We start from the raw sequence: 24,662 nt of genomic DNA, 5'->3' as shown, positions 1-24,662 counted from the left end.
AGCAGTTGCCTGTGAGGGATGGGGGAGCCCAGGTACCAGGTGGCCCAGGCACTAGTTGGGCCCAGGTACCGGTTGGACCCAGGCACAAGTTGGGCCCAGGTACCAGGTGGGCCCAGGTATCAGATTACCCAGGTACCAAGTGGGTCCAGGCAACAGGTGGGCACAGATACCAGTGGGCCAGGCACAAGGTGGGCCCAGGTACCGGTGATGCAGGTACCAGGTGACCTAGGTACCAGGTGACCCAGGTACCAGGTGGGCCAGGTACCAGGTGACCCAGGTACCAGGTGATCCAGGCACCAGGTGGGCCCAGGCACCAGATGACCCAGGTACCAGATGGGCCCAGGTACCAGGTGACCCAGGTACCAGGTGACCCATGTACCAGATGGGATGGGCTCAGGTACCAAGTGACCCAGGTACCAGTTGACCCACATACCAGGTGTCCCAGGCACCAGGTGTCCCAGGTACCATATGGACCTGGTGCGTGGGTGCCCCTGGTGCCACCCTCCAACACTTCCTGTGCCCTCGTGGACCCCTGACCAAAGCCCCAGGACGATGGCCACTGGCAGGGCCAGCAGGACGCAGGCTGGCGGGGGAAGTGGTTAGGGCCTGCCTTCCCAGCGGGTTCCCCGTCCAGCGGCTCGTGGACTCCCCGGGAGCGCATCCCCAAGCACACAGGTGCTGTTCCACACGCCGTTCTGCAGAAGTGGGGCGCGGGGCTGGGCCGGGGTGGCACGGGTGCCGCCTGCTGGGGTGGCCAGCTCTAACCCTGGCCTCTGGTTTCCTTGCAGGGTCGTCCAAGTCACGCGTGAGTGTCTCACTGTCCTCGCAGCGCCCGTGTGCAGCCCCTCTGCCAGCCCTGCTCCGGAGGCCCGATGCTCTGTTCATGCTCGTCCCCAGCCCCTGTGGTGCCCCCGACCCCAGGGAGGGCCCCCCAAGATCCCGTGCGGTCCACCCTTGCCGAGGGGCTGCTACATGGAGACCACCTGGGCCACGGGGCCCAGCCCTGGCTCCAATTCACGGGGTCTCTGTGCCAGGTTGGAAATCCAGACCGTGGCGTCCCCGCGGTGCCTCCGGGCTCCACACCATGTGCTCCCTGCCTGCCCCTTCCCTGCGGGGCGCCAGGCTGAGCCCCGCCTGTCTGTCCCCCGCAGAGTTGCCTCGGGTACCCCCTGAGCATCTTCTTCATCGTCATCAATGAGTTCTGCGAGAGGTTCTCCTACTATGGCATGCGAGGTGAGTGCCCACACCGGCCCGTGTCTCGGGGGGTGCGGCCACTTCCCTGCCCGCCTGACTCCCGTGCGCCTCCCCCTGCCCAGCTCTGCTTATCCTGTACTTCCGGAACTTCCTCCTCTGGGACGACAACCTGTCCACGGCCATCTACCACACCTTCGTGGCCCTGTGCTACCTGACGCCCATCCTCGGGGCCCTCATTGCCGACTCCTGGCTGGGGAAGTTCATGTGAGTCGTGGCGTAGGCAGGAAGTGGGGGCGGGGGAGGGGCTTCCGGAGAGCGGGGTGCCGACAGGAGCTGGGGTCCCCGGAACCACGAGTGGAAGTATGAGAGCACGAGCGTGATGGCAAGTCGCAGGGACGGCTGCCCCTCCTCCAAACCACGCCCTTCGCCTGCCCTTAAAATAGCAGCGGGGGGCTGGAGCAATAGCACAGTGGGTAGGGCGTTTGCCTTGCACGCGGCCGACCCGGGTTCGAATCCCAGCATCCCATATGGTCCCCTGAGCACAGCCAGGGGTAATTCCTGAGTGCAGAACCAGGAGTAACCCCTGTGCATCGCCGGGTGTGACCCAAAAAGCAAAAAAAAAATAAATAAAATAAATAAAATAAAATAGCAGCGGGGGCCCCGTCTGTCCCCGCTGATAGTGTGTGAGGCCAGAGTCAGGGGCCAGGGGACCCCCAAGATGACCCCCAGACCTGTTCTGCAGAGAAAGCTCATGCTCCTCTCTGCCCGCTGCTGGGCCCTGTGGGAGTTGCTCCTCCCGGTCTGGGAGTTTCCGAGGACCGAGCGAGGGAAAGGAAGGTCCTTCTGGGCCAGAGGCATGACGCGGACGGCAGGAGAAATGGGCACGGTCTCGAAATAACATGACAGTGTTCGACAGGAAACCTGCCAAGGGTCCCCACAGGCTCCAGCGCTGGTGACCGTCCCTCTGCCTGCAGACCCAGCACCAGCGCTGTGGTCGGGCCCAGCAGGAGTCCTGCAGCCCAGCTCACCCCGCACCCTCTAAAGGCCCCCGCCCATACACACCCCGTATCTCTTAGGACCCAGCACTTCACTACTGACAGCACCCACCCTGTGACCAGTGAGGAGCCTGTGTTTTAGCTCCACATGGTGGATTTTCTTTCTCTTTTATGGGGGTCACACCTGGCGATGCTCAGGGGTTCCTCCCAGCTCTGCACTCAGAAATTACTCCTGGGGGCTGGAGCGATAGCACAGCGGGGAGGGCATTTGCCTTGCACACAGCCAACCCGGGTTCAATTTCCAGCATCCCATATGGTCCCCCGAGCACCGCCAGGAGTAATTCCTGAGTGCATGAGCCAGGAGTAACCCCTGAGCATCGCCAGGTGTGACCCAAAAAGCAAAAAAAAAAAAAGAGAGAGAGAGAGAGAGAAAGAAATTACTCCTGGAAGTGAACAGGGGACCCTGTGGAGTGCCGGGGATTGAACCCAGGAGCAAGACAAACGCCCTTCACGCTTTCCTGTCGCTCCGGCCCCCACATTGTGTCCCAAGCGTCCCCAGCCACGGGAGCCACAGCAGAGACCATGGTCGAAAAACCAGAGGGGAGAGAGCTGGGAGGGGGGATGGGGGCTGAATTGTCCAGTCCCCTGTTGACTAGACGGACCCGCAGTCCCACATCCGGCCTGTCTTCTGTGATGCAAAACCCCGTGGGCAGCATCTGTGTCACGACAGCCCCTAGACGTCCACCAGGGGCGTCCACATGGTCCGACGGGTCATCCACAGGCAGCGAAGTTGCCGCCATCTGGTTGCACTGTGGCTCTTTCCCGGCTGAGCCGGCTCCGTGGGCCCCCTCTGGCCCCTGCTCTGCTCTCCCAGCGGGCCAGCCCCCAGCTCTCCAGCAGACGCCTATGCTCTGGCTTTGAAATGGGAGATGGGGTCTTCGGGAGGTGCGGGGACCCCTCCATCCCTGCCCCCGCTCATCTGGACGCCTTGGACCCCTTTGACGGCAGGACAATCGTGTCACTCTCCATCGTCTACACCATCGGACAGGCCGTCACGGCGGTCAGCTCCATCATCGACCTCACTGGCACGACCAATAATCAGCCTAACAACCTTAACGTGCACGTGTGAGTGACCGCAGAGCCCGCCCTCTGCCACCTCTGCCCCCTCCCCCTGATCGTCCAGCTCCTGCCCTCCTCCCGACCGGCCCAGGCGTCCTTGGGACGCTTGGTCTCATCTCAGTGCCGCTGATGTGGCCTCACCGTGGCCCCGTCCCGAGTCCCCCCTGGAAAGTGCCGATGCCAAAGTCTCGTCCATGGTGACGTTCCCTTCCGCCACGGCCGCGTGGTCGGGCACCCCTGCGTGAAGAAGCTCTTTGCTGTTTCCTGTCCTTGCACACCCCCCAACACACACACACCCATCCCCGGGCGGGCCCAGCTGGGCTCCAGGCCTGGTGCGAAGGTTAAGGCGCTGGCCGCGCAGGCAGCTGTGACACGGGTCCAGTCCCGGCACCGCCTGTGGCCCCCTGAGCACAGCTGGGTGTGGCCCCCCCAACACCTTTCTTACTCGGAGACTCCTCTGATCGTGCCAGACAAAACTAAACCTTTCACCTGCTCATTCTTTTTGTTTATTGGGGGGCGGGCTTGGAGCAACCGGATGGGGTGCTGGGGATAGGGGCCGTGTGCAAGGGACGCGCCCTCCCGACTGCCACCTGCCGCCCTGGCCCCTCGCCTCCTGTCCGCTCACTGACTGAGGCTGTCCGCACACCCCAGACGGCAATCTGCATTCCCCGCCGGAGCTCTGCTTATCACTTGCAGCCCGGGTGTCCTGCAGGCGGCATTCCTGGGAGTTATCTGCTCCCTACACCCCCCCCCCTGCCTCCTTCACCTGGCTGGGTGCCCTGAGGGAGGCCCCGCTGTTTGCAGGAACGCCCCCTTCCTTCCCTAGGGCCCTCTCCATGATCGGCCTGATCCTCATCGCTCTCGGGACGGGCGGCATCAAGCCCTGCGTGTCGGCCTTTGGTGGGGACCAGTTTGAAGAGGGCCAGGTAAGATCCCGGCGCCCTAAAACCAACTGAGGGGCTGGAGGCCCCAGGACTCCCAGCGCCCGTGTCCGTGCCCCCGAGCCCCCTCCCTGACCTGAGGCCCGTCCCTTCGCTCGCCAGGAGAAGCAGAGGAATCGGTTCTTTTCCATCTTCTACTTGGCCATCAACGCCGGGAGCCTGCTGTCCACCATCATCACCCCCATGCTCAGAGGTGAGGGGCAATGGGAGGGGACCCCGGGAATCACCAGGGTGACCGGGGTGTCCCCGAAGCTTCAGAGGCTGAGTCGCCTCACACCCTCCGGCCCTCGCACAGGACCACCAGCCTGAGTGGCCGGGAGCCACCTTGGGGCTCGAAGGCCTCTGATACCCTATTTGGAGGCGCCTTCTCCCCCCCGCCCAGATGGCTGTAACCCCTGCACCCTGCACACGCCCCCCCCCTCCCTCCCCTGCCTCTAGCTTCTGCTGCGGTATGTCCTCTGCATGTTGCCGTGAAAGCATGTGTTTGGGGACAGGGAGGTGGCCCAGGGGACTGGTGCCTTGCATCAGGAGCCCCTGGCTTAGCTAGCGGACCTACCCTAGCCAGGAGAACCCCCAAGCACTGCCAGGCATGACCCCCGAACAAACGAAATATAACGTGTGCGAGGGCCGGAGGGATAACACAGCGGGTCGGGCACTTGCCTTGCATGCAGCTGACCCAGGTTCAATCCCCGGCACCCCAGAGTCCCCCAAGCCCCACCAAGGAAGGATCCCAGAGTGCAGGGCCAGGTGTGGCCTCCAAACTCCCAAAAACATTTTAAATAAGTAAATTAAAAATAATAGCATGCTGGGGCTGGAGCGAGAGCACTGTGGGTAGGGTGTTTGCCTTGCACGCGGCCGACCCGGGTTCGAATTCCAGCATCCCATATGGTCCCCTGAGCATGGCCAGGGGTAATTCCTGAGTGCAGAGCCAGGAGTAACCCCTGTGCATCGCTGGGTGTGACCCAAAAAGCTAATAATAATAATAATAATAATAATAATAATAATAGCGTGCTCAGGGGGTTATTTTTTGAAGTGAAATCCTGGCCGTCAAACAGATACGCCAAGTGTGAGCACATGCCACGGGGTCTACCTGATGCAGGCTCGGGCCATGAGACCCGCCCCTCCCGGCCACCCTGCCCGGGAGCCCGCTCGGCTGGGCATCACTGCCCACTGTGTGAAGGACACAAGGCGCTCCTCAAGCCCCGTCCTCCCAGTGGGCACTGCGAAACGGCCAGGGAAGCGAGTCCAAACCCCTTCCGGGGGGCTGGGCAGGTCGTCCAGCTTGCCTTGAGGGCAGCCCCCACGGCCAGCCCTTACCCCTGAGCCCAGAGCCTGCAGGGAGTCCCAAGCAAGGAAGCTTCTGGGTCAGGCTTCCCGGAGGCCCCAGGGTCCCACTGGAAGGATTTCCAGGAATCTCTCCCTGGAATTCCTTTGCTCTTGGTGCCAGCCCTGGAGAGTCTGAGCTTGCTGCGAGCCCAGGGCCAGGAACGGGCGACCTTTGCCATTGGCCACTCTCAGGACCCCAAACAAGAACTTTCTTTGTTTGATTTTTTGTTTGTTTGTTTCTTCTCTTTGTGTGTGTGTGTGTGTGTGGTGTGTTTTGAGTCATACCCGGCAATGCACAGGAGTTGCTCCTGGCTCTGCACTGAGGAATTACTCTGGCGGTGCTCAGGGGACCATATGGGATGCTGGGAATCGAACCCGGGTTGGCTCTGTGTAAGGCAAATGCCCTACCCGCTGTGCTATCACTCCAGCCCCTTTTTAATGACTATTTTTTAAAACGTTTTAATTGAATCACTGTGAGATAGACCCTTACAAAGCTGTTCATGATTGGGTTTCTGTCCTACAGTATTCCAACACCCATCCTTCTACCAGGGGGCATTTCCCAGTACCAATGTCCCCTCCCATCAACCCCCACCTGCCTCTATGGCAGGTGCTTTTCTTCTCTCTCTCTCTCTCTCTCTCTCTCTCTCTCTCTCTCTCTCTCTCTCTCTCTCTCTCTCTCTCTCTCTCTCTCTCTCTCTCCTTTTGTGCACTGTGGTTTGCAATACTGATAATGAAAGGTTATCAATACCCCTTCACCTACTTTTAACCCTCAGGCCCTGTCCCGCGTGGTCATCCCCAGCTGTTATTGTCATGGGTTCTCCTTACCTACCCTTTGGAGGATAAGAAAATCCTCAAAGGATGCGGGTACCTGCAAGCTTAGACCGGCCGCGGGCTGGGATCAGAAACTGTCTCCACCCCTTATCTCCGCTCTGGCTTGGGCTGTTCACCCCCAGCAGTGCTCAGGGGCGGGCGGCTCCCAGCTCTGTGCCCTGGGACCCTCCGGCCTTGCCTGGGGACGAGAGTCAGGCCTGCAGCATGCAAGACGGGCTCCGTGCTGAGAGTCCTTCCCTGGCCCGCCTGCTCTCGCTTTTATTTTTTACGTTTTCACTTTTAAGGTTGTTCATGATTCATCACATTCAACGTCCCAGCCCCAACCCGCCACCAGTGCACTTTCCTGCCACCATCATTTTCAATTTCCCCAGCCACCCCCAAGCCCGCCTCTAGAGCAGAACCTGAACAATTTATTTTATATTGCTTATTAGAATTCGCTAAAAACGAGGGCTGGAGCGATAGCACAGTGGGGAGGGCATTTGCCTTGCACGCGGCCAACCCAGGTTCGATTCCTAGCATCCCATATGGTCCCCCGAGCACCACCAGGGGTAATTCCTGAGTGCAGAGCCAGGAGTAACCCCTGTGCATCACCGGGTGTGACCCAAAAAGAAAAAGTAAATAAAAAAATAAAATGATCTTATTAAGAACAATGGACTAGAGCGATAGCACAGTGGCTAGGGCATTTGCCTTACACGTGGCCAACCTGGGTTCGATTCCTCCGCCCCTCTTGGAGAGCCTGGCAAGCTCCCCATGGCGTACTCGATATGCCAGAAACAGTAACAAGTCTCACAATGGAGACGTTACTGGTGCCTGCTTGAGCAAATCGATGAGCAATGGGATGACAGTGACAGTTCATTATTGAGGCTGGAGTGATAGCACAGCAGGTAGGACGTTTTGCCTTGCACTCAACCAACCCGAGTTCGATTCCCAGCATCCCAAATCTCCCCCGAGCACTGCCAGGGGTAATTCCTGAGTGCATGAACCAGGAGTAACCCATGTGCATCGCTGGGTGTGACCCAAAAAGAAAAAAAAAAAAGGTTTTCATTATTGAATTGGATTTCAATCATGGGTTTCAATCATTATAAAACCCATCCCTCCACGGTGCACATTTCCCAGCACCAGTGTCCCCCAGTTCCCTCCCGTCACCCCCACCCCCTGCCTGCCTCTATGGCAGATATTCTTCCTCTCTTTCTCTCTCTCTCTCTCCCTCCCTCTCTTCCTCCTGCATCCCTCCCTTCCTCTCTCTCCCTCTCCCTCCTTCCCTCCATCCTTCCCGTCCCCTCTCTCTCACTCCCTCTCTCCCTCCCTCTCACTCACTATCTCTTCCTCTCTCTCCATCTCTCTCTCCCCCCCACCCCTGCTTCCGGGCACTATGGTCTGCAATATTGACACCGAAAGGCCTCCCAGAATACCCCTCTCCTATGTCTGTACCTGCCAGTCTTGCCCGCTTGCCTGCTGCATTACCTGACCCCTCTGCAGGGCGGCGCTGCTTCTCCGCCCCTTTTCACTCTTCCAGAAAAGCTGCTTGGCTCCGCAGGCAAAGACTTTTATGCGGCCAGTGGGGTGGGGACCCGGGAGATAGCTTGGGCCCCACCTGGACACTGTCCCCCACACCCCGCGGGTTGAGCAGCATCGCATCCTCAGGCCCTGGCCCCAAGCCCCCGGTCAGTTCAATGTCACCGGGCAGGATGCAGACCCCTCAGCAGCACTTGGGAGGACCCCCAAACCAATCAATCGATCGGCCAACAAGGAGTGTGGGCAGGAGGCTTAAACAGGATGGAGGGCAGGGTTTGCACGCAGGGACCCCAAGTTCCCTCACTGGCACCACACGGTCCCCTGAGCACCCTGGAAGGGACGCCCCAACACAGAGCCAGACGAGCCCTGATGCTGAGTCAGGAGGAGTCACATGATCCCGCCGAGATCTGTGCAGTTGCGGCTGTCCCTCCCCCCCCCCCCCGTTAGTTGCACGTGCCCGATGCCCCCTGATGGTCATCTGTCGTTTCTCCACAGTTCAAATGTGCGGGATCCACACTGAGCAGGCCTGCTACCCGCTGGCGTTCGGGGTGCCCGCGGCTCTCATGGCCGTGTCTCTGAGTAAGTAGGACCCCGTCGCCTTAGCCGGGATCGCGGGGAGCCCCTCTGCCGGCACAGTGGACGGGCAACAGCGGGCAGACCCAGGGGCAAGGGGCGAATGCTGTCTCTCGCCATCGCTGCCAGACTTTCGGCGGGAAAGTTCTCCGCTTCCCAACATGGGCACGGAGGAAATACTTGAAACCGCGGCAGGGAGCAGAGGCCAGGAGGGCTGGGCGCTCAGGGGGCCCTGGGCTGGAGACCCAGCACCGCAGGGGACCCCCAGCCCCTGGACACTGAGCAGGGAGTGGCCCAGGTGAGATTCCTACACAGACACACACACACACACACACACACACACACACACATACACACACGTGTGGAGGCGTGATTGCATAGAGGGAAGGGCGTTTGCCTTGTACGCGGCCGACCCTGGTTCAATCCCCAGCATCCCATAGGGTCCCCCGAGCACCGCCAGGAGTAATTCCTAAGCGCAGAGCCAGGAATAACCCCTGAGCATCACCGGGTGTGACCCAAAAGGGTGAGAAAAATAGACTAAGGATCGAATTTTGGCCCTTAAATAGTTCTACTGAGTATCTTAAAACTGGCCCACGGTTTAAGAAGTAGCGCTAAGTATCAACACAAAGTTCAACACCTCTGAAGGTTTTGGTCCCACACTTTCTAAGCGGGGGGGTCCCCACGCCCCCAGACAGGGTGAGAGCACCAGCGGAAGCCTCTTCCCGGGCCCGCACCCTCCCCGCTGACTCCGCTCCTTCCCCCTGCACAGTCGTGTTTGTGGTCGGCAGCCCCTTGTACAAGAAGACGCAGCCCCAGGGCAACATCATGGGCAAGGTCGTCAAGTGCATCGGCGTGAGTATCCCAGCGCCTGCCCGCACACCCGGGGCCTCTCCCGCTTCCGTGCGAAGGTCCAGTCAGGTGCCGGCTCGCCTGGAAGCAGCGTAGCCACGCGCTGGGCTCCAGTGACTGCCGAGGCCTCTGCCGGGAGCAAAGGGTGCGGAACTCACCAAGGAAGGAGGAGAAATGACCCTTGGGTTCATGAAGTAAAGCCAGTAGTCAGGGACGAGATCAGCGGGGGCCAGGAGATAGCACAGTGCTAGGGCTATGTTTGATTCCAGGAGGGAGGGAAGGAAGGAGGGAGGGAGGGAGGGAGGGAAGGATGGGAAGGAGGGAGGAGGAAGGAAGGAAGGAAGGAGGAAAGGAGGAAAGGAAGGAAGGAAGGAAGGAAGGAAGGAAGGAAGGAAGGAAGGAAGGAAGGAAGGAAGGAAGGAAGGAAGGAAGGAAGGAGGGAAGGAAGGAAGGAAAGAAAGGGAAGGAGGGAGGGAAGGAAGGAAGGAAGGAAGGAAGGAAGGAAGGAAGGAAGGAAGGAAGGAAGGAAGGAAGGAAGGAAGGGAGGGAGGAAGGGAGGGAGGAAGGGAGGGGAAGGAAGGAAGGAAGGAAGGAAGGAAGGAAGGAAGGAAGGAAGGAAGGAAGGAAGGAAGGAAGGAAGGAAGGAAGGAAGGAAGGAAGGAAGGGGAAGGAGGGAAGGAGGGAGGGAGGGAGGGAGGGAGGGAGGGAGGGAGGGAGGCGAGCAGAGACCCTCCCGTGATGAAGGTCAGTAGGAGGCCTGAGCAGGGAGCAAGGCTAAGTACTGGGTCTCAGGCAGCCACTGCCCAGGGTGCCTGTTGAATGTCCACACCCGACTCAGTGCAACTAGGAAACAGGATTTTAAGTTGGGCTTCATTCAAATTAGTTTTCATTGTGTCATCTCCTCTAAATATATTTCTATAGCGCCTATATTCCACTTCCTGGTAAACTTGAATTTCTTGCTGTAGCCAGCTGCCCCGTCTCGTGTTGATGTGTTGATTCCCGGTGTCAGGACTCGGGGGCGCTGTTTTAGATGAGGTTCTCTCCTATTCTCTTCTGGCTCCCGGTTGCAGGTGGTGATGAAACAGATCTGTGTGTGTGTGTGTTGATTCCGTCGCCTCCCGCTTTGCTTGTTGGCTTGTTGTTCCTAAGAGTTTGGTCTTGTTTTGTTTTTAAGGTGGAATCTTTCGGGTATCTGGGGTCTCCTATGTATATGCGCACAGTCTCCACAAGTTGTAATAGGCCAAATAGTGACGGTTTCACGGCCCCTTTCCCGGGAAAGGAACTGCTTTTGACTCCGAGCGTTAGGTACTTAACAGTGTGACTTTGCTTGCCCCCAACTCAAAACTCACAGGTCGAAAGAAATAAGAAGGAGCAAATGCTTGCTGTGTATTGCCATGTAGCCTCATGGTGCATTACAATTGATACTTCACCTCGCTCACAAACATACTTTTCCACAGAAACGTGTTTCCATGATAAAGCAGTTGATACTGAAAGTTTTATTTTATTTTTATAGAAAATATTGTTTTTTCTTGCTTCCTTCAGTTTGCCATCAAAAACAGGTTCCGGCATCGGAGCAAGCAGCACCCCAAGAGAGAGCACTGGCTGGACTGGGCTTCAGAGAAATACGACGTGAGTAACCTTGTCGCCCCACGGGTCCGAAAGGCTCCGCCAGAGGTGACCCCCACACGTGTCGGGCGCCTGGACTAGGCCACTCACCGTGTCTTCCAACTTTCTTAGCTTTTGTTGGTGGGGGGGTTGCTTTGTGGGGCCGCACGCAGCCGTGCCCAGGGCTGACCCCTAGCTCAGCACTCAGGAGTGAGCTCTAGTGGTGCCCGGGAGACCACATGGAATTCTGGGGATCAAACCCAGGTCCGCAGTGTGCTGGGCAAGTGCCCTACCCACTGTGCTATCTTCCCGGCCCCTTGTGAGCATTTTGAATGAGACCGTGAGAGTATTGGCGTCCTGTGGGAAAAGTCTGGGGGCGACATTACTGCTCCCGGTGTGGCCCCATCAGCCGTGCTCTGGTCACCTCGACCATCTGCAGCGGGCGAGTGAAGGGGCCGTGAGCAGCCGACCCCGGGTGGGATTCCCAGGTGACCCCGGCTTCTCCGCAGATGTTTTCACTCCCATTGGGAGGAGCCTCGAAGCTCTGGGGCTTCTAAAGAGACCCGGGCCTTTGGGGGCGACTCCTGCCCGCCCTCTAGTCTCCGGGCACCCATGTGGGCACTGGAAGGAGCCCTGCTGTGGGTCACGTGCCCCCGCGCCCCTGACCCCACCGTCCCTGTGCCCCCTGCAGGAGCGGCTCATCTGCCAGATCAAGATGGTCACCAGGGTGATGTTCCTGTACATCCCCCTCCCCATGTTCTGGGCCCTGTTCGACCAGCAGGTAACGGGAAGGCCTCTCTCCCCCTCCCTCTCCCTCCCTCCCTCCCTCTCTCTCCCTCCCTCTCCCTCCCTTTTTCTCCCTCTCCCTCCCTCTCCCTCCCTCCCTCTCTCTCCCTCCCTCTCCCTCCCTTTTTCTCCCTCTCCCTCCCTCTCCCTCCCTTCCTCTCCCTCCCTCCCTCTCCCTCCCTCTCTCTCCCTCCCTCTCCCTCCCTTCCTCTCCCTCTCCCTCCCTCCCCCTCTCTCCCTCCCTCTCTCTCCCTCTCTCTCCCTCCCTCTCCCTTCCTTCCTCACCCTCCCTCTCCCTCCCTCTCCCTCCCTCCCTTCCTCTCCCTCTCTCCGTTGCTCCCTCACCCTCTCTCTCTCCCTCCTTCCCTCTCCATCTCTCCCTTTTTCTCTCTTCTCTCTTCCTCTTCCTCCTTCCCTTTCCCTCTCTCCTTTTCTCTTCCTCTCTCCCTCTCTTTCTCCCTCTCTCTCTACCTCTGTCCCTCTCTTTCCCCCCCTCTCTCTCCCTCTCTCCCTTTCTCTCCCACTCTCTCTTTCTCCCTCTCTTCCTCTTATTCTCTCTCTCTCCCTCCCCGTCCTTCCGCACCGCCTCTGGGCACGAAGCTGACAGCTGCAGAAATGACTCCTGTGTTTCTGAACTGAAGTTTGATCTCCACCTGGCGCGTGGCCTCCTGACCCATAGGGAGGGGGAGCAGTGCAGGGTGGGGTTCATCTCCCCAGCAGAAAAGCACATGGGGCCGAGCGATAGTACAGCAGATAGTACGTCACGCGCCCTCTGCCTTGCACGCAGCTGACCTAGGTTCAATCCCAGCATCCCATGTGGTCCCGACGAGCACCGCCAGTAGTGAGTCCTGCATGCAGGGGCAGGAGTAACCCCTGAGCATCACCGGGTGTGGCCCAAAAATAAAATGAAAAAGAAAATGCAGACTGTTGGCCTCGTGCCCGAGAGGAGCAGGAAGCTGGGGCTGTCGGGAAATTGAATCCCAGACCCCGCCCAGCGGGTCTCTGGTTTCCTGGTTTGGTTTGGGGCCACACCGGGGATGCTCAGGGGTTTCTCCTGGCTCTGCGCTCAGGGATCACTCCTGACAGAGCTCAGGGGAGCATCCAACGGTCCAACTGATGGAGTCTTTGCTTGATACGTGACTGACCTGGGTTCGCTCCCCTCAGAGTTGGCAAAGACTCCCCAGGGACTTACAAAGCCTTGCAAAGGTGCCTCCCAGGGGCTGGAGCGATCGCACAGCTGGGAGGGCATTTGCCTTGCACGCGGCCGACCCGGGTTCGATTCCCAGCATCCTATAGGGTCCCCCGAGCACTACCAGGAGTGACTCCTGAGCGCAGAGCCAGGAGTAACCCCTGAGCATCGCTGGGTGTGACCCAAAAGCAAAATAAAGACAGAGAGAGAGAGAAAGAAACTGTGTCCCTGAGTGACACGGTTGGTGTGCTTGTCCCAAAGGGCTCCCGGTGGACACTGCAGGCAACGACCATGAGCGGCACAATGGTGAGTTGGGGGCACGGGGGTCGTCACGCGCCCTCTGCCTTAGCCCCCCCCCCGTTTCCTTCCCTTTGGTGACATTGCCAACCCCTCACCCCACACACGATCACACGTGGGAATTTATCAGTGTGACTCGGCCACCTCTCTTCCAGGGCGCGATTCAGATCCAGCCAGACCAGATGCAGGTAGGAGAGACTGCCCCTGGCTGCCCCGGGGCCCAGGGGTGCAGGAGCCCCGAGACCACACTCAGGGCCTCTCTCGTCTGCAGACTGTCAACGCCATCCTCATCGTCATCATGGTGCCCATCATGGATGCCGTGGTGTACCCCCTGATCGCAAAATGTGGCATCAATTTCACGTAGGTGATGGAGGGTGGGGGCATGGGCTGGGTAGACAGACCACCTCCCTCCAGCCCACATGCAGTACCTCCTCCCTCCAGCCTGCATGCAGTACCTCCTCCCTCCAGCCTGCATGCAGTACCTCCTCCCTCCGGTCCACATGCAGTACTTCCTCCCTCCAGCCTGCACGCAGTACCTCCAGAATGGGGCCATGCCCCCTCCCCATCACCCGCTGTGTGTGGAGGTGGGGTGCTAGGGAGACATCTGAACTAGATGTCTAATTGTGCGCCCTGTGTCCAAAAGAGGGTCCTGGCAGTCACTGCCAACCCTGGAAAGCCTCCAGGGAAGGTCCAGGTGCTCTGTCCATACTGCTGACCGCCCCGCACTATCCAGCACCGGCTCTCAGCCTCCGAGTTGATCCACCCGCCCCCCGTGTCTCTCCCCACTGCCCCATCACTGGGCAGGAGCCAGGGCCATGGGGGAGGGGACAGGTCTTCACCTCGTGTTTGGGGGGCTCTGGGGGGCCTGGAGTGAGCCCGGCCCCCTGCTCACCTGCAGCTCCCTGAGGAAGATGACGGTGGGGATGTTCCTGGCCGCCATGGCCTTCGTGGCGGCGGCCATCGTGCAAGTGCAAATCGATGTAAGTGTCCCCGTGTCCCCACGTTCCCGCTGTCACCACCCACCCTGCCCTGGTCAGCCGCTTCTCTGGGGCTCTGCAGGGCGGAGAGGGAGGAAGCGAGGTCTAGGCGATGGCTTGGTAATGGGGTGGGGGCTGGGACCACCCTCCCCAGGGCAAGGGACGGGGAGAGCAGGTCTGGGACCCGTGCTGGCCGCCGGAACCGTAGGCGTGGGTCAGGGCTCAGCATGCGCGGGGGGGGGGGGGGGGCCAAAGGGCGGAGCCTGTGTCTGGGTACAGCCCACGTGGTCCCCCTGCTTGTCCCAAAGGGCTCCCGGTGGACAACCCCGGGAGCACCCCCAGAAGCAAGTCGGGAACAGCTCCCGAGAGGCCCCCAAAGTGCCCGCCTCCCCTGAATGAGTCCATCATCCCTGTGGCGGGGAAGTGTCCCCTCTGTCCCCGCCCGGACGCTGGCGAGCCTTAGCTCCTCTGCGTGTCTGTCTGCTCTGCTCTGGGGGCCACCCTGGGTCTTCACAGGCTACCCCAACTCTAGGCTTGGGATGAGGGCGTCCCTCCCAGGGGTGCCGGGGCTCAAACCCGGGCATCTCACAGGCAGAGTCTGAGCTCGGCCCGTGGAGCCACGCACAGCCCTGACCAGGCAGAGAACAGCCCCCACTCCGTCTGCCGCCCCTCCCCGCCCTCCCCCGTGCCCCCCACACCGCCTCCCTCCCTCTCCCGCTGTATGTTTGGGGTCACACTGAGCGGTGCAGGGCCCAGGCACTGAGCTCTATTTGCAGCCCGTCTTCATGGTTTCAACTATTTTTCATCGGGGCCAGAGCAAGAGTCCGGCAAGGAGGATGTCTGCCTTGTGCACAGCCAGCCTGGGTTCGAGCCCTGACATCTCACAGGGTCCCCCGAGCACTCCTGGGAGGGATTCCTGAGCACAGAGCCTGGAGTCAGCCGGAGCACCACCCGGTGTTCCCAACCCGCAAACCTAGTCTTTGTTTTTGTTTCTTGCTTTTTGGGTCACACCCGGCAATGCTCAGGGGTGACTCCTGGCTCTGCACTCAGGAATTACTCCTGGCGGTTCTCGGGGGACCCTACAGGATGCTGGGAATTGAACCCGGTCGGCCGTGTGCAAGGCAAACGCCCTCCCCACTGTACTATCGCTCCAGCCCCCAATCCTAGTCTTAATCACTGTAAAACAGGGGAGATAGAAGAGTCAGCACTGGGGCTGGAGCGATAGCACATCGGGTAGGGCGTTTGCCTTGCACACGGTTGACCCGGGTTCGATTCCCAGCATCCCATATGGTCCCCTGAGCACCGCCAGGAGTCATTCCTGAGTGCAGAGCCAGGAGTAACCCCTCTGCATCACCGGGTGTGACCCAAAAAAAAAAAAAAGCAAAAAAAAAAAAGAAGAGTCAGCACTGGGCGAGGGGATGGGGCAGTGGGCGGGGCACTTGCCTTGCAGGCAGCCAACCCGGGTTCGATCCCCAGCACCCCACAGGGTCCCCTGAGCACTTCCAGGAGGGATCCCTGAGTGCAGAGCCAGGAGTCAGGGCTGAGCACGGCCAGGTGGGGCTCACCCAACACCCCCACCCCCGCAACACACACACAAAATTACCATTTTGGGGAAAGGGGCATAAAAGGGTATCCAGCAAGGCGGGAAGAAGGGAGGGTCTCCCTCCCTCCACAGCTCTCCGGCCATACGTGAAAATATGAACGGATGAAAGAGCACCGCCAGCATGGCGCTTGGGTGGCAATGCCCGCAGGCCCGGTGCCCGCCTGCCGTGAGCCTCACCACCACAGCCTGGGGCCCGACGGAGGCCGGGGGGAAACCGCTGCTCCCTGCTCCCTCCGACGCCGCCTTGCTCTGTGCCAACACTGTCTCAGTGTCACGCTCAGAGGCGCCAGGGACGGGGGCTGTCTGGGAGAGAGGGGTGCAGAGACTCGCCCCTGCCCCACCCACGCCCGCCCGCCCGCCCTCACCACTCTTGTCACACGCAGAAAACACTGCCGGACTTCCCGTCCGCCAACCAAGTCCAGGTGAAGGTGCTGAACACCCACTCGGAGTCCTTGAACATCATCTTCCCCACAGGATCGAAAGAGATTGGCCCATTCAGAGTAAGTGCGGCCCCGCCCTGGCCCTGCCCTCTCAGCCCCCCGAGGGCAGCTGCCTCTTTTCCCGGCAAAGCCTCAATGTGGCCTCCCGCCTGTGACCATGATGCCACAATGGCAAAACCCCAACATGGCCTCCCGTCTGAGGTCATAGTGCCACAGCAGCCAAGCCTTCGGTGGCCTCCCATTTGTGGCCAAGGTGCCACGGCAACAAAGCCCCCACGTGGCCTCCCATCCGTGGCCGCAGGGCCATGGCAACCAAACCTTCATGTAGCCTCCCGCTCACGGCCGCGGTGCCACAGTGACAAAGCCCCAGGTGGCTGCAGGCCCCTGCTCGCCCAGGCGCCCCTCTGAGCACATGCTGGCGTCACCTGGGAGCTCTGGGCTGTCCTGAGTAGTTGGTTCCAAAGCCCAAGACCCGCTTTGAGAATTCCTCCCTTCACTCTGGCCGAGCGGACAGGCTGGCCGGGAGGAAGACGTCACCCCTACACACACACACACACACACACACACACACACACCGGCCTGCGGGCCAGCCCGGCTCAGGGCTCAGCAGGGCGGCTGCTCTGCCTGGTGCTTTGCTCGAAGGTAGAAACGGTTCCCAGAGCCATGAACGAAGTTAAGGCACTAGCCCTGCCCAGGCCTCCCTGGGGCCAGCCCCCAGCACCACATAAAAGTCGCTGAGCACTGCCAGGAAAGAGCTCCGAGTGCAGAGCCAGGAGTAAGCCCTGAGCCCTGCCAGGCATGACCCAAAATCAAAAAGGAGAAATGATGTTCTTAGCGTCTCTCTGTGTCCAGTGAAATGCTAGTAGAGTGCTGCATGAAGACCAGCGCGCTGGTGGAAGTCTGAATCGGGCCCATTTGGGGCCGGAGTGATTAATGCACGTGACTGTCCCAGGTTCCATCCCCGGCATCCCACAGGGTCCCCTGAGCACCACCAGCCAGGAGTAACCTATGGGCATCGCCGGCTGTGGCCCCCAAACTAATAAACCAATGAATAAATATATCGGGTCCCCTGGGCTGGGCAAGGAGCTGAGCCACGCCATGCCGGCCCCCCTCGGCGTGCCCAGGACTCCCCGTGACAGGGCACTAGTGCCGGGCCCAGTGTGCCTCAGGCAGTGACACTTCTCCCGTGACAGGAACTCGATTATCAGACTTCTGACGCGGACAAGATGACCCTCAGCATCGCAAGTACCAACAACACCATACTCACGCCTGTTACTCAGGAGTTCGAGAAGGGCCAGCGCCATACTCTCGTGGTTTGGAGCCCCCCCAACACTTACCTTCTGGTAAGCATGTGTGTGTGTGTGTGTGTGTGTGTGTGTGCGCGCGCGCGCGCGCGCATATGTACATGCATGTGCCCATGCACGAGTCATGGTGCATTCCCGTGTGCTTCCAGGAATTTTCTTTTTGTTTGGTTGTTTTTTTGTTTGGGGTCACACCTGACTCTGCTCAGGGGTCACTACTGACTCTGCACTCAAGAATTACTCCTGGTGGTGCCCGGGGACTGTATGGGGTACTGGGGATGGAACCCGAGTTGGCCACATGCAAGGCAAACACCTCACCCGCTGTCCTATTGCTCCGACCCCCGCATTTCTTTTTAGGGAGCTCTCTGAGTAAACCTCCAGTAGCATTCACTTAAAACTTTCCACTGAGTGGTTAAAAAGCTAGAGCTGTAGCTGGCGAAACTAGAGTGGCTCTCATAATTTAAAAAGATCTCAGGACGTGGGCAGGGTGCTTGCCTGGTGCACAGCCGACCCAGGTTCAATCCCCAAGGACCCTACATATCCCCGAGCCACACCAGTACTGACCCCTAAGCACAGAGCCAAGGGTTACCCCTGAGCACCACCACAAGCGGCCCCCAAAACGAAACGATGTCATAATCATGACAAACATGTAGGTGTCCAGATCGGCCATACAGCTGAGAAAGGAAATGCAGAAATATGGTCAAAATATCACTGAAGTCACAGGTACTTTGTCAGGGGAATTTTTTGTGGGGGTTGCTCATCCAGCAGTGCTCAGAGTCTACTCCTGACTCAGGGGCACACAGGTCTGATCCCCAGTACCACATGGTCCCCCGAGCACCACCAGGCTTGGCCCTCTTGAGTAAAGAGCTGGAAACAGTCCCCCCGAGCACTGTCACATGCGGCCCCCCACAGGGGAAGGGGAAGTAATAGAGGTTCGTGGGACCGTGTGGCCCTTTGTCCTTAGAAATACTGGCACGGCCCTCTTTCCCAAGGGCTGAGACGCTCCCCGGACTCCGCGTCACGGGTTCCATGTGAGATGTTTTCTTTCTCAGATCAAGGATGGCCTGACCCAGAAGCCAGAAAAAGGAGAGAATGGAATCAGGTGTGTACGCTCATCCAGCAGTGCTCAGAGTCTACTCCTGACGGGCCGCCTCCTGCAGAGGAAGGGCCAGCGGGGCGCAGCGCACGCGGGCGGGGGTCTCGAGCGGGGAGAAAGCGCAGTTTCCCCCAGGAATGGAAGGCTGGCTCGTGTGCCGCGGCCGTCGGGAAACAGGGGCCGCTGTCTTAGAGCACGAACGAGGAAACGGCACGGGGCCAGCCGGGGACTGGACGGGGACCTCAGAAGGCCGGGCTAGGGGCCGGAGTGACAGCCCAGCGGGGAGGGCGTCTGCCTTGCACGCGGCCGACCTGGGTTCGATCCTCCGCATCCCTTTTGGTCCCCCGAGCACCGCCAGGAGTGATTCCTGAGTGCAGAGCCAGGGGTAACCCCTGAGCTGGGTGTGACCCAGAAAGCATAAAAACAAAACCCCAAACCAGGAGACCAGGCTCCGCTGCTTCCCCCGAGCTCCCTCCCTCCCTGGGCTCCTCTTGGCGTGGGGCAGCAAGCGGGCATCCACCCCGGCCTCCGGAAGGGCTGGACACTCTTTTAGGACCTGGGCAGTGTCTGCTTTGGGGCGTGGCCTGTGGGCCCCGCCCCTTCCTGAGGGAGGGGCATGCCAGGGCGTGGTCTGTGGGACCGCCCCTTCCGGAGGGAGGGGCATGCCAGGGCGCAGCTGCCTCTAGCAAGGGACCGTGGCCACGTGCTCCCCTCGGTGACCGAGCGCCCCCGAGTCACAGGGCTCGCGTTTGCCACGTACCTGCTCCCCACGTGGACTCGGTGTGTGAGCCCCGAGGTGCATTTTCCCAAGTGAACGACGGGGGTGACGCCTGGGCTTGCTGGTGGCCTCCTGCCCCCTCCAGAAAGCTTCCCAGGGGTGCGCGAGGTGTGTGCTGTGACTCGGAGCCAGTGTCCGTGGTCCCGTGGCCAACCAGCGGTGTTTCCCTTTCAGGTTCATCAATGCGTATGGAGGTGACCTGACCGTCGTCATGGACTCCAAGACCTTTGCCAACATCATCTATCGAAACAGCAGCGAGTATCAGTTTTTCCCCTCGGGCGTGTAAGTGCCTAAGATCAGGCGCTTTGCTCTGAATTTGGAAGTTTCGGTGTCGTCTTCTGCCTGATCGTTATTGTTGACATCCGTGCTCCCGGGCCACGCCCAGCGATGCTAGGGAGCAGCTTCCTGCTCTGTGCTCTCTCCGGGGGGGAGCTGGCATCTCTGGGCCTGACCCCCCCCTCCCGCATGCAGAACGGGGACCATGCGGTGCAGAGGGGGAGGACCCCCGCCTTCAGCAGCTGACCCAGCTCCTTGAGCCTCTGGGCCCAGAAGTCTTATGTCTTTAAACAATAGATCAAAGCTTTTTTAAAAAAAATTTATTTTATTTTATTCTTCTTAAGTAGTTCACAATATTTGATTACCTTTCATACTCGAACACCCATCCCGCCACCACGACACCTTCCCACCACCATATTTCAGATGTTTCCATCCTGATCCCCAACCTTGCCCCAAAGCAGAACGGAAATAATTTATTTTGTATTGTTATGAGTAAACCGCTGAAAATGCTCCAAAAAACTTTCCTTAGAGGAGAGTGTATGGAGATTGTTGTATTTCACCCAAGGGCCATTAAGCCCTTCTCTAAGACATTACTAATATGTTGCTAAAGGTTGAGCCTTAAAATATATAAATATATATTCACACACATATATCTGTAAAACTATATTTCCTGCTACTCTTTGAGTGTGACTGGTGTGAGGTTTGAGTCGTCGCGTGGCTCAGGGATATTCGTGGGTGTGGAGAGGGGCTGTGAGCATGGTGGCAGTTGAGCTCTGGAGGTTTCCTGCTGCCAGGGCTGGGTCCTGTGGGGCGGGGAGGAGAGCCAAACTTTTATTATCAGGAATTGTTAGCCAATATTCTTTCTTTTTTCTAGGAAAGATATCACACTGAACTCGACGGAGATTCCAGCTGGTTGTAAGATCGACTTCAAGTCTCTCGACCTCGGATTTGGCAGCGCCTACACCTACGTGATCTCCAAGGATGCGGTAATTCCCCCCGCAGTGCCGGCACAGGCGCAGAGCCATGCATAGCACAGCGGGCAGGGCGCTGGCTTTCCATGCCGCAGACCCGGGTTCGATCCCCATCACCGTCCCCTCCAAGTACTGCCAGGAGTGATCCCTGAGCACATTGCCAGGAGTCAGCCCTGAGCACCACCAGGTATGGGTCCAAACACAAGACCAAGTCCGGGAACTCGGACTTGACAGTTGGTTGAGTCAGGTTTCTCTGTCACGGCAAGTTGCACACGTGTGATGTGCGGGGCTGTCGGGGGAGCTTAGGAGGAAATCAGCACCTGCTCCCCTCCCCCCCCCATTCATGACGGGCGTGGCCGGCCACCGGAGTGGCCAGCACAGATTGGCTTGGTCTGACCCGGTCCCGGAGCTAAGACTGGAGGGTCCCATCCACCCCGACCTGCAGACCCAACCTCCCACCCTGCGCTCTCGGGGCTGGAGGGGGACATGCCGGTGTGGACACTCCCCAGCCCCAGAGCGCCCTGGGTCACCCTGCACTGGGCCCGGGCAGCCTCCGGGCAGGAATTGGGCTATGGGTTGGGGCGGCGCGGGTTCCAGAAGCTTCCTCACTCTCCTCGCCTCTGCCTGTTCTCCCCAGAACGACTGCCCGAATCTGACGGAGTTCAGAGACATCGCCCCGAACTCGGTGAACATGGCACTGCAGATCCCGCAGTACTTCCTGCTGACCTGCGGGGAGGTGGTCTTCTCCGTGACCGGGCTGGAGTTCTCCTACTCGCAGGTTCCTCTCGCTCTGGGTCTTACCCCCACTTCCTCTGCCTGCAAAGCAGCGCTGCTGGGGGGTGCGGGTGGGGGGGAGGGTTAACGCCTGGCTGATTGTCGATGCCAGCATGGAACATTCTAGAAAGTTGAGGAAGCCAGCGAGATCCTCCATGGGTGAGACACTTGCCGTGCATGTGGTTGACCTGACCCCGGGTTTGAATGCCCAGTATACCACCCGCCTAGGGTCTCCCAAACCCTGCCAGGGGTGATCCCTGAGCACAGAGCCAGGACTCAGCCCTGAGCATCGCTCTCTGTGGCCGCAAAGCTGAAAAGCAAAACAAATTCTAGAAAGCACTCACTCCACAGAACGTGAGTCGGAGATCCTGAGTCTCGTTCCTGTTGAGGAAGAATGTCGCTCTGGTTAGCTGGGTGACTCCATGATCCCTGCACCACGCACTAAACTTTCCAGTCCTGATTAGAACAAATGCAATATGTGGCTGGAGTCACCTGGTTCAGGCCCTGAGTTCTGAAACAGCCAAGTGCTGTCAACCTCTCCTCGGCGTGTCATCCCCAGGTCTGCGTCCTTCCAGGGACCCCGGGGGCTGGAGTGACCAGGACACACAGTAGTACAGTGGGGAGGCGGCTGCATGCGGCTGACCCGGGTTCTAGTCCTGGGACCACATGTGGTCTCCCAGTGATCCCTGAGCACAAAGCCAGGAGTAAGACCTGAGCATTGCTGGGTGTGGCACAAACAAAACAAACAAGCACAGTAAAAAAAAAAAAAAAACCCCAATGATTGAAAGTCAAAAAGAGGGCCGGAGAGTTAGTGCAGTGGGTAGGACACCTGCCTTTGTGCAGCCAACCCCGGGGTCACATACACCCCAGCACTGCTTGGAGGAGAGCCAGGAGCAGCCCTGAGCAGCGCTGGGTGTGGCCCCAAAACACAAACACAAAAAAGTCAAAAACAGAGGCTGGAGCAATAGCACAGCGGGTAGGGCATTTGCCTTGCATGCGGCCGACCTGGGTTCGATGAGCACCGTCAGGAGTAATTCCTGAGTGCAGAGCCAGGAGTAACCCCTGTGCATTGCTGGGTGTGACCCAAAAAGCAAAAAAACAAAAGTCAGAAACAGTCACACTGGGCTGGGAGAGCACTGGAGGCCTGAGCTCTGTGTGTGAAGCCGAGGGGAGCCTGGGCACTGCTGGCTACGGCCCCCCACCCAAACCCAAACTACGTTAGTTGGGGGGGCGGGCAGAGGAACAGCACAGAGGAGCTTGCACTGCACACAGCCATCCCGGGTTGCTCCCCGGCACCCCACACGCCCTCGATCCCGTCAGGAGTGATCCCCGAGCAGCGCCAACCAACCCCCACCCGCCCCCAGCCGTGTCTCTTTCGTGACCACCGGGGTCCACAGGGCCCCTCTCTGCTGACTCGCCGCCCACAGGGCCGTTTCTGAAATTCTCTTTGCCAAACTCCCGCTGCCAGTGGTCGTGTCGCTGCTACGCCTTGTCCTGTCAGGTTTTCCAGGAAAGATGACAGATTGGAGTTGGACAGTCCCTCTTGGGGGGGGCCTTCCACGTGTACGCACGGGCACACACACATGCACGCACACATGTGCACACGCATGCGCACATAGGCATGCACGCACATGCATACACAAGCATGCACACATGTGCACATGCACACACAGGTGTGCGTACACGTGCATGCACAGGCACACATGCACACATGCATGCACACACGTGCATTCACAGGCACATATGCACACACAGAGGCATGCACGCACACTCACGCATGCACATGCACATGCACATGCACACACGCGCACGCACACGTGCAGGGGTCAATCTTGAGCACACCCCGGGGCGTGGGGCTGGTGGAGCTCATGGACACGGTTCACCTGCCCTGCACACCTGCCCCGGAGCCTTCCCTGGAGCGCCCCTGGCTGGCAGAGAGGACCCACCCCCAGTCGGGCAGCAGGGGGCACTCTGACCGGCTCTCTCCGCTTCCCCAGGCACCTTCCAACATGAAGTCCGTGCTGCAGGCCGGCTGGCTGCTGACCGTGGCCGTGGGCAACATCATCGTGCTCATCGTGGCGGGGGCCGGCCAGTTCAGCGAGCAGGTAGGGCCTGCGCGTGCCCGCTGCCCGCCCACCAGGCCCACCCCGGGGACCCTCCCTCTCTCCGTCCACACCCACGGTCACCGGCTCGCTGCTACACAGCAGGGAGTGGACAGGCCAAGAGGCCCCGTGAGGCCACTGTGTGTCGGGACCCCTCCCCCCCACACACAGGCACACTCGGGTCTTGGAGACCTGCCCGTTAAGTGTGTCTGCGGCCCAGCGTGTGCGAGAATGAGCCACACGGGGCCCCTGAGCACCGACAGGCCTGTCCCCGCCCACCCTCAGGGAGAGAGGGATGAGGGGGAGAGACAGACAGACAGAGGGGAGAGAGAAAGGGAGAAGAGAGAGAGGGAGAAAGAGACAGGGAGAGAGAGAGGAGAGGGGAGGGAGAAAGGGAGAAGAGGGAGAGGGAGAAAGAGACAGGGAGGGAGAGAGGAGAGGGGAAGGAGCAAGGGAGAAGAGGGAGAGGGAGAAAGAGACAGGGAGGGAGAGAGGAGAGAGGGGAGGGAGGAAGGGAGGAAGAAGAGGGAGAGAGAGGGAGGGGGAGGGAGGGATAGCGGGAGAGTCTTTCCGGGCCCTTGGTCTGGTAGCCATGTCCCAGGGCCCCTGCACGTGCCCCCCCTGACCTGTCCCCGCTGTCCTGACCGTCCCTGCAGTGGGCCGAGTACGTCCTGTTCGCCGGCCTACTGCTAGTCGTCTGCGTGATCTTCGCCATCATGGCACGGTTCTACACCTACATCAACCCTGCAGAGATTGAGGCTCAGTTCGACGAGGACGAGAAGAAAAAGGACTTGGGTGCCGGGGCCGCGTCCCCCACCGCCCCAACCCTCACCCAGACGAGTTTGTGAAGGTCAGAGGCCCCCACGGGGCCCAGGACAAGCCCTGCCCGAGGCCGAGGCCGGCTGAGGGGAGGAGGCGGGACTGTGCCAACCCAGAACAGGCCTCTGCGGCCAGCGACGCACCTCCACCTCCCAGTCTTGTTTTTAAATAAACCTTATTTAAAACACACGCACACACGCACACACGCACACTTTCTGGACACGTTCTCTGATGCCAACAGCGGACTCCACATTTCAATCCTTCCTGCAATAAATGAAGTCATACATTTGGGGGAAAGAGATCAA

General features: G+C 59.6%; 1 protein-coding gene across 1 annotated transcript; it reads left to right on the top strand.

Moving 5' to 3' along the window:
* Positions 1–207: 207 nt before the first annotated feature.
* On the top strand, positions 208–24,386 carry SLC15A1 (solute carrier family 15 member 1). The gene is made up of 22 exons (XM_055127717.1): positions 208–213; positions 1,152–1,233; positions 1,317–1,458; positions 3,198–3,314; positions 4,135–4,234; positions 4,352–4,442; positions 8,417–8,500; positions 9,264–9,346; positions 10,886–10,972; positions 11,640–11,729; positions 13,185–13,229; positions 13,376–13,408; positions 13,492–13,580; positions 14,119–14,200; positions 16,184–16,300; positions 17,434–17,583; positions 18,594–18,643; positions 19,590–19,697; positions 20,566–20,677; positions 21,300–21,440; positions 23,434–23,541; positions 24,195–24,386. The coding sequence occupies exons 1-22, from the start codon at positions 208–210 to the stop codon at positions 24,384–24,386; spliced, it is 2,109 nt and encodes a 702-aa protein (XP_054983692.1).
* The last annotated feature ends 276 nt before the right edge of the window (positions 24,387–24,662 follow it).

Source organism: Sorex araneus, chromosome 1, assembly GCF_027595985.1.
Source record: "Sorex araneus isolate mSorAra2 chromosome 1, mSorAra2.pri, whole genome shotgun sequence".
Taxonomy (NCBI): Eukaryota; Metazoa; Chordata; class Mammalia; order Eulipotyphla; family Soricidae; genus Sorex; species Sorex araneus.
The sequence above is the reverse complement of the archived record's forward strand: the minus strand, read 5'-3'. Positions and strand labels throughout refer to the sequence as shown.